This window comes from Mobula hypostoma, chromosome 7 (assembly GCF_963921235.1).
Source record: "Mobula hypostoma chromosome 7, sMobHyp1.1, whole genome shotgun sequence".
Classification (NCBI taxonomy): domain Eukaryota; kingdom Metazoa; phylum Chordata; class Chondrichthyes; order Myliobatiformes; family Myliobatidae; genus Mobula; species Mobula hypostoma.
Window position 1 is genome coordinate 84,366,397 of NC_086103.1, and position 14,583 is coordinate 84,380,979.

General features: G+C 42.6%; 1 protein-coding gene across 1 annotated transcript in view; it reads right to left on the reverse strand.

Moving 5' to 3' along the window:
* The window catches only part of adam19b (ADAM metallopeptidase domain 19b), a 199,658-nt gene that overhangs the window by 6,188 nt on the left and 178,887 nt on the right, over positions 1–14,583 (reverse strand). Inside the window, exons 19-22 of the mRNA XM_063053687.1 lie at positions 9,627–9,771; positions 8,391–8,541; positions 6,191–6,451; positions 2,752–2,871 (exon numbers count right to left, since the gene is read on the reverse strand). Of these exons, the coding sequence (XP_062909757.1) occupies positions 2,767–2,871; positions 6,191–6,451; positions 8,391–8,541; positions 9,627–9,771 (662 nt within the window). The 3' untranslated portion in view covers positions 2,752–2,766. The remainder of the gene's footprint in view (positions 1–2,751; positions 2,872–6,190; positions 6,452–8,390; positions 8,542–9,626; positions 9,772–14,583) is intronic.

The window sequence follows — 14,583 nt, forward strand, 5'->3', positions numbered from 1 at the left end:
CTTTGATATTAATTGGGGACTCTGGTCAGAAGAAATATCAGATGGGGGTGCCAAACCGAGCAATCCAAGTGCTGATGAATGCTCGAGCCATGTCGGCAGCCATCGTCGATGCTAGGGGGATGACCTGTGGCCACCTGCTGAAGTCCACCATGGTGCATGAAACTGCAGGACAGGGGAGAAGAGGACCAACAGGGTCCACATTGACATGGTCAAACCGTCGCTCAGGGACTTCAAAAGGTGCCCATGGCACCTGAGCATGATGGTTAATTTTTGCCCGCTGGCACTCCACACCAGCTGCAGGATCACACACAACCTTTGCCACACAAACTTTAGTGCAACCAGTTTCTGTGAAGCCTTCCAGCCCGGATGCGAGAGGCCATGTATGGAGTCAAAAACAGTCTGCCAGTGTGTTTAGAGGCATGATGGGGTAAGGGTGACTGGTTGAGACATCACAGAGGAGAGAAACCCCAGCTTTCCCAAACCTAATGTCAGTCAACCGCAGGCCTGTGGCTGGTGTTCTGTAAGCCTGAACCTTTGGGTCAGTAGGTTGGTCGGATGCCATGCCAAGACAGTCAACCCCTATGTGTATGGCCTCAATGGCTGGCTGTGAGAGGCAATCAGGCAATATTTTGCCTCTTGATACGTTGTATATCAGTTGTGAATTTGGATATTAAGGCCAGGTGGCATTGATCAGTATTTATTGTGTTCAAATAGACTCGCCACTCTCCCAGCTGTGGAGTTGCTGAGTGACACTACTACATAGAAATATTTGGTGTTGTTGGCAGAGACATCTTGAAGCAGAAGTTGAGCATCTGCTTGTAAGAACCAAGTGATGGCATTTTGCACCCGAAACTCCAGCAGTTTCAAAACTATTGTATTGGCTGACATGTTCAATAACTCTGAAATCCTCCTACAACATCAAGGTAACCAATGTAGGTTTTCACAAATAAAATGGCGGAAGCATTTTATGTTTCAGAAAAGCCATAACAACTCATTTATTAAAATAAACTGAACTCTAAGTGTGCTAAAAAACCCTTTACGTAATAGTGTCATTCCATCAGACCAGCCTCAAAGTGAAACACCAACTCAATATCAGTGGTTGTGAATTATGTACATTTCCACGCAAGATGCTACCCTACACCACCATCGAGAACACTTACCATGCATTCCTACACCCACACTTCAGAAAATCGGACCATCTGCCTGTACCTCTAGTCCTGGTGTATAGGCAGAGACTAAAGTCCGCAGCGTCAGTGAGGAGGAGGAGTTTGAGTTGGTGGATTGGACAATACTCGGGGACATATCTTTGAATCTGAATAAGTACACCACAGTTGTCATTGACTTTATCAAGGTCTGTGTGGATGAATTTGTGCCTTCGAGAACATAGCAGACATATCTAAACCAAAAGCCAGGGATCAACCAGGAGGTTCATAGCCAGCTGAGGGCTACATCTGTGGCATTCAAGATTAGTGATCCAGAACTATACAAGAAGTCCAGGTAAGGTCTACAGAAGGCAATATCAAAGAGCAAAAAACAAATCTGATTGAAATTAGGGATGGAATCAGATACATGTCAAATTTGGCAGGGTTTTCAGGGTCATTACTTCCTATGTGGCAAAACCTAACATGAATGGTTGTCATGCTTCACTCCCAGATAAGCTCAATGTTTGCAATACATGCTTTGAAAGGGAGAATAAAACTATAGCTGTGCGAATCCCTGCAGCATCTGGTGACCCAGCAATCTGTCTCAGAGGCCAACGTTAGAACATCCTTTAAGAGAGTGAAGCCTCACAAGGCATCAGACTCATGGTGAATCTGATAGGGCATTGATTACCTATGCCAATCAACCAGTGGGAGTCTTCAATTATTAAGGACATCTTCCACTATTGCAGTCTAAGGTTCTTACCTGCTTTAAAAGCATGACAATCATAACAATGCCCAAGAAGAGCAGAGTGAGATACCTCAATGAGTATCATCCAGTGGCACTCACATCTACTGTGATGAAGTGCTTTGAGGGGCTAATCATGGCTGGAATCAATTCCTGCCTAAACAAGGACCTGGACCCACTACTTGTATCTACAAAAGGCTTACAGCGAATGCAATCTCACTGGCTCTCCGCTCAGTCTTGAACTACCTAGACAATATCTTTATCGGGCTGCCGTTTATTGACTACAGCCATCCAATTTCTGAATGGACAATGAACCCATGTACACTACCTCACTTTTTTTGAAACACTTCTTTTGGACTTAATTTAAGTGTATCTGTGTGATCTTACTGTAATTTAGTTTTTTTTTAAATTATGTATTGCAACGTACTGCTGCCACAAAACAGCAACCTTCACGACAAGCACAATTTTATTAAACTTGAGTTTGATCCCACAACTAACTTCTTTGGGACCCCATCTAGCAAATTTTCCATACATCCCTGTAGTTTTTCCCATCCATTACCCAGCCATCAGTTCATACCTATGTAATTCCTCCAATCCCACTTCCCCTAATTTTATCTAATCATTTAATTGCCTTAGTTGAAACACCAAACACATTCAGTTTTACTTTGCTTGTTCTGCTGGTTAAAACCTCAAACTACAATTTTCCAAACTCCATTTTACTTTCAATTCATCCATATCAACTCCCCTTGTTTTTACTTACCAATTGCCCAGTTACCACTAAGTAATATATTCCACATTTTTCTTATTACTGTCTCCTTATTCTGGTTTCATTTGGCATACAGCACTAGCTCTTGCTATACTTACTTGCGTGGGCCAGTGTTAGAACCTTCTGTCCTGTGGTTTATTTCTGCTTGGAGGTAACAATGGTCTCTTATTCATCTGAACACCAAGACCAGCGCTGAGTGCTGTCTGGCTTTGTAAGCTCTGTAACCAAAAACACAAGTTCATTATTTCCAGCATCTTGTAATTCAATATTTGCTGCTTAGGAGTTGTGGGGATGATTTCTGTGTACGGATGCAATCTATGCAGCTAAACTTCATTCTTTTTGCTCACAAGAGACTGCAGGTGCTGGAATCTGGAGTGAAAACAAACTGCTGTTGGAACGCAGTCATCAAGCAGCTTCGCTGGAGGGACAGGGATGATCCATGCTTTGGGTTATGGCCCTGCAGGACTGAGAGTGAAGAGGCAAGACAGCCAGTATAGAGAGATGAGGCAGGCGATTGAAGGAATCATGTGAACTGGAGGATGATTGGCAGATGAATGTAGGTAGAAAAGCAGATACGGGGAGATTAGATTCAGGGACAGGTGGAAACAGATAGGGAATAAATATGGTCAGATAGACAGGTGGGGGAAGGTAGAAACAAGAAGCTGGAAGATTATAATTTGATCCAGATGAGGGACAGGACGAGATAATGGGCAGATAGATTCAGATGCTCAGATTTAATCTTCACCTGCTTTCTCAAAATCTCCTTTTCACTATTGAGTTTGTCTAGACAGAATTGGAGATTGTGTTTATTCCAACAATACAGTGAATACAATGCATCATATCTTACCCAACAGTTACATTAGGAATTTAATAGAATATAATGAATTAGTGAGTGAGGTTCAACACCATCATTACATCAGAAACAATACTACTACATTTAAAGTGTCCTCTTAATCTGTAACCAATGACCCTAAAAGTTTGATTTTGGAGGTGATGCAGATAAAGGAAGAAAGAATGTGTTTAATTTATTCCTTCCTGAATGCCAATGAGCAGGATTAAGATCCCTTTGCTTTTGTTCTGTCAAAAACATGATCAGGTGTTAGTCCAAATATTGCTGGAAAGGCAAACTAGGTCCAGTACACAAAAAGAAATGATTATGTTTGGGTACAGTGGATAGACCTGCTGCCTCATAACTGCAGTGACCCCAGTTCAGTCCCCAACCCTAGTGTTGATGTGCAGACTTCAGACAGACAACGTAAATTTCTCCTGGAGACACTGGTTTCCCCAGGTCCCACAGACATGTGCTGGTAGTTTAATTGGCCAAGGTAAATTTACTTTCCTTCATGGTCCTGAAAAACAGTCATCAACCTGAATTGTTAACTTCCCTCCTCTTTCCAGACATGTTGCCTGGCCTGCTGAGGACGTTCAATACATCAGTATTTTCTTTTCCCACTTCATCACAAAACCCCAGTTAGATTCAACAACCAAAGAGTCTAACTTTGACATGAGGAATGTTCTTCTTCTTTAGCATGTAAACAGCTAGTAATAGCTGCCAATACTCTCCTTGTGCTTTTGGATCAATACATAGTGACTCAGACTGTTGAGTAAGCTTCAAAGCTCTCCTTTTCCCATCTTTGCCCAGCATTGAACTGAGACAGAAACTAAAAACACCAGTTCTTCAGCTGGATCAAACAGGATCAAACCATACACAAAATACTCTAGGCTCAAAACAACACTCACGACACTCAGCAGGTCGGGCAGCATTTTCTGTGGAAATGATCAGTCAACGTTTCGGGCCGGAACCATTCGTCAGGACTGAAGAGGGAAGGGGCAGAGGCCCTATAAAGAAGGTGGGAGAGAGTGGGAAGGTGGCTGGTATGTTCCAGGTGAAAACCCAGTAAGGGGAAAGATAAAGGGCTGGGGGAGGGGATAGGCAGGAAAGGTGAAGAAGGAACGGGGAAAGCACAATGGGTAGTAGAAGGAGGTGGAACCATGAGGGAGGTGATAGGCAGCTGGGGGAGGGGGCAGAGCGAAACTGGTATAGGGGAAGGGAGGGGGAGGGAATTACCGGAAGTTGGAGAATTCAATGTTCATACCAAGGGGCTGGAGACTACCCAGACAGCATATGAGGTGTTGCTCTTCCAACCTGAGTTTAGCCTCATCATGGTAGTAGAGGAGGCCATGTATGGACATCTCCGAATGGGAATGTGAAGCAGAGTTGAAGTGGGTGGCAACCGGGAGATCCTGTCTGTTGTGGCGGACGGAGCAGAGGTGCTCGTCGAAGCGGTCGCCAATCTGCGTCGGGTTTCACCGATGTAGAGGAGGCCGCACCGGGAGCACCGGATGCAATAGAGACCCCAACAGACTCACAAGTGAAGTGTTGCCTCACCTGGAAGGACTGTTTGGGGCCCTGAATGGTGGCAAGAGAGGAGGTGTAGGGACAGGTGTAGCACTTACGCTTACAGGGATAAGTGCCAGGTGGGAGATCAGTGGGGAGGGACGTGTGGACCAGGGAGTCGCGGAGGAAACAATCCATGCGGAGAGCGGAGAGGGGTAGAGAGGGAAAGATGTGCTTAGTGGTGGGGTCCTGTTGAAGGTGGCGGAAGTTGCGGAGGATAATGTGCTGGATCTGGAGGCTGGTGGGGTGGTAGGTGAGGACAAGGGGAACTCTGTTCCTGTTGTGGTGACGGGAGGATGGGGTGAGGGCTGAAGTGTGGGAAATGGAGATGTGGGTAAGAGCATCATTGTGACGGCAGAAGGGAAACCGCAATCCTTAAAAAAAAAGAGCATATTAGATGTCCTGGAACGGAAAGCCTCATCCTGGGAGCAGATGTAGCAGAGATGGAGGAACTGGGAATAGGGAATGGCATTTTTGCATGTGGCAGGGTGGGAAGAGGTATAGTCGAGGTAGTTATGAGAGTCAGTGGGTTTATAGAAGATATCAGTGGACAGTCTGTCTCCGGAGATGGAGACCGAGAGATCGAGAAAGGGGAGAGAAGTGTCTGAGATGGACCAAGTGAATTTGAGGGTTGGGTGGAAGTTTGAAGTAAAGTTGATGAAATTGATTAGCTCAGCATGGGTGCAGGAAGCAGCCCCAATGTAGTCGTCAATGTAGCGAAGGAAAAGTTGGGGAGCAGTACCAGTATAGGTTTGGAGCATAGTCTGCATCAAACCATACAACTGAATCATAGTTGGCTAATCCCAATCTTTTGCTCATCAAATCCTTGAATCTTGTTAGCTATCTCACTGCTCAGTCAGCCATATACATAAAAATATAGACGTGGTCCATCCTTATAATTTAACCCCTCCAGTCGTTGTATATATGTGACTAGCCACACTTTATGTTTTCCCTTCTAGACCCTGTCATTGTCCGAATTGCATGTTGACCTCTTGACCAAACACGATCAGTTTTATTCAGAACAAACTGGTAACTAATGGCTTTGTAAGAAAGATGGTTAGAGTATTTTGTCTCTTTCACAAAGTGCTCCTTGAGACTGATGTGCCTTGAAGGCAGACTGAGAGCTCCCAGCTGTGTACCTTTGGAGTCCGAGGGAGAGGATCTGCTGGCAGAGGTCTGTTTGGTGGACTTTGTTTTGAAAATTTAACATCAGCATCTTTTGCAGTAATTGAAGATTGCAATCCTGGTATTCTAGGGCTAGGCATTTTAAAGACCTGCTGGCTATTGCTGGCTGGAGAGGTAGACCGAAGGGTCGGTAATAGTAAACCTGGATGCTGAGGATGAACAGAGTGAGGTAATCGTGGTTTTGAAGGCACTGCAGGGCTCTGCTGTTGTCCAGTCTGGAGAGAAGAAAAGGAACAGATATACAGTACTTGGTTACATATTTGCCTTTGTTCTTCTCTCTAACCCTCTTCTCCCAATAATCATCCAATACACATTTGCCACTTGCACTCTTTCACAACAACCCCCCCACCCCACCCCACCCCCCAACTTAGACAAGCAGGTGAAGAAGGTACATGGCACTTTGCCTTCGTCAGACAAGATCATGAATATTACGTGTGAGATGCCACATTACAGCTGTATGAGATGTTGGTGAGACAGCTAGAAGAGAGATGAGATTAAGCTGGAAAGCAGGAAAAGAAAACGTTCATGAGGATGTTGGTGGGACTTGAGGGTTTGATTTACAAGGAGATGCTGAATAGGCTGGGACTGTATTCCTTAGAGCAAAGGAGAGAGATGATTTTATAGAGGTTCATAACATTACGAACGGCACAGAAATGGTGGATGGTCACAGTCTTTTCCCCAGGGTGGTTAAGTCTAAAACTAGAGGAGATAGATTTAAGGTGAGAACAGAAAGATTTAAAAGTATGTTTCTCATACAGGATGCTGAGGGTAAATGGAATAAGTCACCTGAGGAAGTGGGCGAGGAGGGTACAAAAACAATGTTTAAAAGATGTTTAGACAGGTTTGCATGAATATGGGACAGATGCAGAGAGATGAGAATATCTCAGGAAGGCAATATGGTCAGCGTGTAAGAGTTGGGCCAAGAGGCTTGTTTCATGTTGTATGACATTATGTCTCTCTCTCTCTCTCACTCTCTCACACACACACACACACACACACACACACACACACACTCTACCAACTGTATACATGGCACTGAAGACATTGAGTGGAGTTGTAAATCAGGCAAGTTCCTTTGGCAATAGCTTTGCCCAAATATCCATTCTCAAAGAGTGAATGAACAAAACAATGATCATGACTGCTAGAAGATGCTGAAAGTGTATGTGATGTGCAGAGGAAGGGAATGCAAGTTGGTGTAAATATCCCCCTTTTTGTTGAGAGGAAGGTGATAGGACTATTATCATATGAAGATTACCATGTAAAGTGCAAATGAAGTAACTTGACTGTGAGGGCTAGCATCCCAATGTGGTTAAATTCACAATGGGAGGAAACAGCAAAAGCTTCAACCTCAATTTATAGCCTTACTGTGGAAAGGAACACTGAGGCAATGAAGAGGTGAGTGATATATCTGGCTCACCTCTCCGGAGAAAATAGTAATTAGATGACAACTTAGTCTTATTCTGATTGCAATATGTGATATGGATGGAATTTAGAGCAGCTGGAGGGAACAAGTGTTAACCAGAGCCAATCAGCAAGAATTTCCATGACTGGCTGTGCTTGATCACCATTGCACAAACCTTTGAAGAGCTGCAATGGGAAAAATGGGGAAGTGACAACGTGGGTTATGTGGATTTTCAAAAATGCATTTGGTAAAGAGACAAGTGAAATTAAAGTGGTGTTTGAAAACGTACCCCTCCCACTACTGATTCAGGATGGTCCAGCCACATCAATACCTGTACTCTGCCCCATTGACTTCTCTGTAACTGAATTTCAGAGGCAATGTACTAATGGGGCAAGATAACACAAGTGGTGTCACCAATGGAGGACGAGTTTTGGCATGCATTTTCTTACTTTCAAAGCCATCCTTTAAAAGTTCTGAAGTGGCTTCAAGCATGCATATCATCTCTCTGAAAGAATTCCACATTCACAAAACACATCTCTTCACATTTCAGCACATCTACTGGGCCTATATTAATGGTTAGTGTGGAGCACTCAGATACCTAATCCAAATTGTGGATTGAATCAAGGTCATCCAGAGCAAAACAATGCAACATCTTACTACTTGTCAACCTTGCCTACAATGTCATCTGTGCAATTAACTTTGTATCTAAGTGTCTTGTTGTCTTTAAACACTGCATTTTCTGTCAACCTTACCTTTGCATCTTTGTTTCTGATTTGGAAGGTTGGGTTGGAATGGCTGTTGTTTGTTTTCTGGTCTACATTATCAGCACTGGGAAATGAAACTGCACTGCTCACATTCTGCTTCACGTATCGTTCATAATCCTTCAGCATGTTAGAAATACCACTGCAGGAAATGCAAATGAAAATTGCATGTGAGAAAGTAAATGTCTTCTCTTATGATTGTGCAATGGTTTGTATCAGTAGGAATGTGCACATATCATCTCTGCCTCCTTTCTTTACATTCCTTGTTACAATACAGGCAGCAATCTGGAGAAAGCAGCTAAGAAAAACTCAAGTTGATTTGAGATGCAGATTATTTTAAGAATGTGCATGCCTTCATCCCGGTTCAGTTGACATTGCTCCCAGTGAGTCACAAGCAAGTGCAAAGTTAGCCTAATCATAATATCCTCGCCCAATTTTCCCCAGCCTTTGTTGTCAGGTGGCTGGGCTCTTCCATCCCAGGGATGGTACAGAATGACCTGGGCAAGGGATCAAACCAAGATTTCTCAAGGATTTATGAGAGAAGTCAAAAAAAATTCAGTTGTGCTAGGGTTTTTGAATTTAAAACAATGCAACCCAAATGTACCAGTCACTCGAGAATATGATAAAGTGCATAAGGGCAAGATTGCTGTACTCACTTTCAATGATACTACAACTCATGTCCTCAATACTATCTACCTACCTACCTATTTATTTACTATTTGTATTTGCAGTTTGTCTTTCTTTGCACATTGTTTGCTCATCAGTCTGTTTTGTGGGTAGTTATTCACTGATCCTATTGTATTTCTTTGTTCTAATGTGAATGCCTGCAGGAAAATGCAGGGTAGTTTATGTAAACGTATACATTCTTTGATAATAAACCTGCTTTGAACTTTGAAATGTAGTTAGAAGATAGACAAAAGCAAATATTCTTTTGCTCCATGTATTTAAATTCCCTGCATCAAATGATGGTATGCAATTTAGTTCTCTGTCTCTTCAGAATAATCTTGTGATAGGCAAATGCATAGTCTTGGGACTTTAGAACCCACCTCACATGCTTGGATCCAACCTGGGCTAACCTTGGTTGAAATTTAGCACCAGAAAATATGGGTACTATTGACATTAGAGCAGGGCAGACCCTGGGAAGAAAGATAATCACCATACAGAGGTTGTAGAGAGACACAATTCCTCTGAGAGTGCAAGATGAATTAGAAGTAAAGGTCTAGTTACCAGAACTGCTTTGCGTCAGGCCTTGAGTTCCTGATGCCCTGAGGACAGATGTATCTCCGTTGGTAACAGTAATACAAAACGACTCCAATGCCACACAGCAACAGAATGACTGGCACCACAATTCCTGCTGCAATCAGACTATTATCTGCAAAAACATAACTCCTTTGTTGAATGTATACAAGTTTAACCTTAAATGTATTCTCAATATCAATTCTCATACACTGTATGATTGTCATTTAAAGTATATTTATCTTTTGAGGAACAACTGACTGCTGATGCTGGGATGTGGAGCAACAAATAATCTGCTAGAGGAACTCAGAGCTGCATCCATGGAGGACAGAGGATTTGTCAACTAATGCAATGTCAAAACAAACCACCTGATGAAGAACCCAAAATGTCAACTATTCCTTTTCACCCTAAGATGTTGCTCAATCCATTGAGTTCCTTCAGCAGATGGTTTGTTTTGAGAGCTTGACACTCAGTTGAGAAACAAGTAAAATGGAGCAGGATTGGTGAGGGTGAAGAAGTTGTCTCACTGCTTCTAACCAGTCTACCTCTGAGAGCTGGTTCAGTTACTCCCCAAATTAATCAGACCAATATCCCTTTGGAATGCCGAGAATGTCAGCATAGCTTGGTGTTTGTTGGCCATTCCAGGTTGATGCATCAATACGACACTGGTGATACCTACACAGTCACCTATAAGATTAGACATTAAACTGAGAGCTCAGATGTATTTTTCAGGTGGGTGTAAGAGAACAGTTTCCCGCAGTGCTAATAGTTGTTCCTCAATAACACTAATAACACCAAGCATGGACACCATGACTATAATTAATATTGATGTTTGCAAACCAATACCCTATACTAGTTGGCTCTTGAATTCCTAATTTACAGCATTGATCACATATCAGAAGTATTTTACTGGATGTAAAATATTCTGCATATACTAAGGTCATTAAGGCAAAAAATAAACAACTCTACTTTGTCACATGTCTTTTCTACATCAACAAACAACCACAGTGGTTTAGGCAGCTTTTATGGGGTGGAGGAGGTGGGATTGTGAAAGGGATTGCTGACAATTTGGGTGAAAACGCTGCATCAGGGCCAACCCAGTATCAACCCAAAATGTCAACATCTCTAACAGAAGATAAAAACGGCATGTAAAAGGGGCAATGTTACAATAGTCATGTGGGACTTCAATATGCAGATAGATTGGGAAAATCAGGTTGGTCCTGGATGCCAAGAGAAAGAATTTGTACAATGCCTATGACTTTGCTTTTGAAGAGCCACTTGTGGTTGAGCCCACTAGGGGAAAGGCAATCTTGGATTGGGTATTGTGTAATAAACCTGATTTAAATAGGGAGGGAGCTTAAGGTAAAGAAACCTGTAAAAGGCAGAGACCATAATATGATAGACTTCACTCTGTAGTCTGAGATGGGGAGGGTAAAGTCGGATGTATGAGTATTATAGAGGAGTAAAGGGAATTCCAGAAGCATAAGAGAGAAGCTGGCCAAAGTTGATTGGAAGGGGACACAAGCAGGGATGATAATAGAACTGGAGTTTCAGGGTGCAATCCAGAATGTGCAGGACAGATACATTGCAAAGATGAAGACATATTCTAAAGGATGGATGAGGCAACTGTGGTTGACAAGGGACATCAAAGACAGCTTAAAAGCAGGAGAGAGGGCATATAGTATATTAAAAATTAATGGGAAGTTAAAGGATTTTAAAAACCAACAGAAGACAATTCAAAAAATCCATAAGGAGAGAAAAGATGAAATATGAAGGTAAACTAGTTAATAACATAAAAGAAGATACTGAAAACTTTTTAGATATATAAAGAGTAAAAGAGAGGTGAGAATGGGTATTGGACCACTGGAAAATGATGCTGGAGAGGTACTAATGGGGGACAAAGAAATGGCAGATGAATTTAATAATTAATTTGTGTCATTCGTCACTGGGGAAGACACTAGCAGTAAGCCAGAAATTTCAGAGTGTTGGAGGCAGAAGTGAGTGTAGTTTCAATTACTAAGAAGAAGGTGCTTGGAAAGCTGAAAGTTCTGAAGGTAGATAAGTTACCTGGACCAGATAGGCTATACCCCCAGGGTTCTAAAAGGGGTAGCTGAAAAGCTTGTGGAGGCATTAGTAATAATTTTTCAAGAATCATTAGATTCTGGAATAATTCTGGAAGACTAGAATATTGCATATTGAAGGGAGGGAGGCAGAACAAAGCAAATTATAGGCCAGTTAGACTGACTTCAGTGGTTGGGAAGAGGTCATTACTAAGGATGAGATTTAGGGTACTTAGAGGCACATGATAAAATAGGTTAAAGTCTGCATGGTTTCCTTATGGAGAAATCTTTGCTGAGGAATCTGTTGGAATTCTTTGAGGCATGATAGGCAAAGGAGAGTCAGCGGATGTTGTCTATTTAGATTTTTGAAGACCTTTAACAAGGTGCATGGATATGAGATTGGATTACTGGCAGAAGGCAAAGAGCGGGAATAGATGGGGGCGTTTTCTGGTTGGCTACTGGTGACTAGTGGTGTTCCACAGAGGTTGTTGTTGGGACTACATTATATGTCAATGATTTGTATGACGGAATTGATGGTTTTGTAGCTGAGTTTGCAGATTATAGAAAGATAGCTGGAGGGACAGGTTGTGTTGAGAAAACTGGTAATCTGCAGAAGGACTTAGACAGATTGGGAAAATGGGCAAAGAAGTGGCAGATGGAATATAGTGTAGGGAAGTGTATGGTTATTCATTTTGATAGAAATAATAAAGGCATATATTATTTTCTAAATGGAGAAAATTCAAAAATCATAAGTTCAAAGAGATTTGTGAGTCCTTGTGCAGGATTCACTAAAGGTTAATTTGCAGGTTGAGTTGGTGGTGAGGAAGGCAAATGCAATGTTAGTTTTCATTTCAAGAGGACTACAATACAAGAACAAGGATATAATGCTAAGCTTTATAAGGCATTGGTCAGACTGCACTTGGAGTACAGCATTACGAATAGTTTAGTGCCTTATCCTCTGGAGGGTGCAGAGAAGGATCACAAGAATGATTCTGAGAATGAAAGGGTCAACCTATGAGGAGTGTTTGATGACTATGGATCTGTAATCACCGGATTTTAGAAGAATAAGTAGAATCTTATTGAAACCTATTGAAGGACTATGGAAAAGACTAGATAGAGTGGATGTTTCCTATAGCGGGGGCACTATGACCAATGGGCACAGCCTCAGAATAGAGGGACATCCATTCAAAACAGCGATGAGAAGGAATTTCTATAGCCAGAGGGCAGTGAATCTGTGGAATTCATTGCTATGGATGGCTGTGGAGGCCAATTCATTAAATATATCTAAAACGGAGGTTGATGGTTCTTGATTAGTCAGGGTCAAAGGTTACAGGGAGAAGGCAGGAGAATGGAATTGAGAGATATAATAAATGATGTTTGATGGAATGGCAGATTGGACTTGATGGGAGGAATGCCCTAATTCTGCTCCTATGTCTTAAGGTCTTATCATCTTGCGGCTAAATCCATCCCCCCCCCCCCCCCCCCGACTGCAGATGCTGCTCGGCCCACTAAATTCTTCCAATATATTGCCTGTTGCTCCAAATTCCATCATCTGTAATCTCTTGTGTCTCTTTTCTACATTAGGATAGCAGTACAAAAGGTACACATCTACTCCCAAGCACATCATATGGGAGCTCAAAGAACAAGCTCTGAGGTCTGGTAAGGCCAAGGGATAGACTCTGTTTTCAGATATCAGAAAAATAGGAAGGTGTCTGTGCTACTCGCTTCCAATCCAAGACAGTTTCTCCTCTGTCATCTAACAAATCTCTAATAAAGATGGTATATCCATTGTGGATTGAAAACTAAAATGATTTTTTTTTGTGGCTGGCTCTCAGATGCCCTCTGAAATGGCTTTGAAAGCTTCTCAATTTAGGTACAATTAAGTGTGGGCAATAAATACTAGCCTTGCCAGTGGTAACCAGATGCTGAAAAATTAACGAATAATAATAAAATAATTATCTGGAGTGGGATTTGAACAATTTACCTTGGAAGTAAGAATGCTGCCAATTAGGACAAACTATAGGATTCGATCTCTTCAGTCAAGAGTCGGTTTGACATAATTTACTCACTCTTGCTACATCTTCCGGGATTTCACAGAAGCCAAGTTAATTCATCACTGCACCGTCTGGAAAAGGTGCTATTATAGTTAGAACCAACCAGCACAAGTCCCAGCAACACACACATGCTGGAGGACCTCAGCAACTCAAGTAGTATCAATGGAAGGAATAAACAGCTGATATTTTGAGCTGAGACCCTTCATCAGGTCTGGAAAGGAAATGGGCAGAAGCTAGAATATGAAGGCGGGGGAGGGGAGTGAATACAGCCTGGCAGGTGATAGGTGAGACAATATGAGGAAGAAAGTGGGTGGGGGTTGAAGTAGGAAGATAGAAAAGGTAAAGGGCTGAAGAAGGAATCTGACAGCAGAGGACAGTGGACTATAGGAGAAAGAGAAGGAGGAAGGGCACCAGAGGGATGTGATGGGCAGGTGATGAGAAGGAGTGGGACAGTAACCAGAATGGGGAATGGAAGAAAGAAAGAAGGGGGCAAAATCAACGTTTATACCATCAGGTTGGAGGCTACCCATACAGAATATGAGGCGTTGCTCCTCCAACCTGAGTTTAGTCTGATCATGGCAGTAGAACAGGCCATGGACAGACATGTCAGAATGGGAGTAGTAAGTCAAATTGCAATAGGAATCCCCTGGAGAACTGCCTTTTGCAATGGACGGAGTGAAGGAGCCTGACAAAGCTGTCTCCCCAGGCTGCATGGTCCCACAGATATAGAAGGGGCTGCATCAGGAGCACCGGATGACTCCGAAAGACTTGCAGGTGAAGTGTCATCTCACCTGGAAAGACTGTTCAGGGCACGGAATGCAGTGGAGGGTGGAG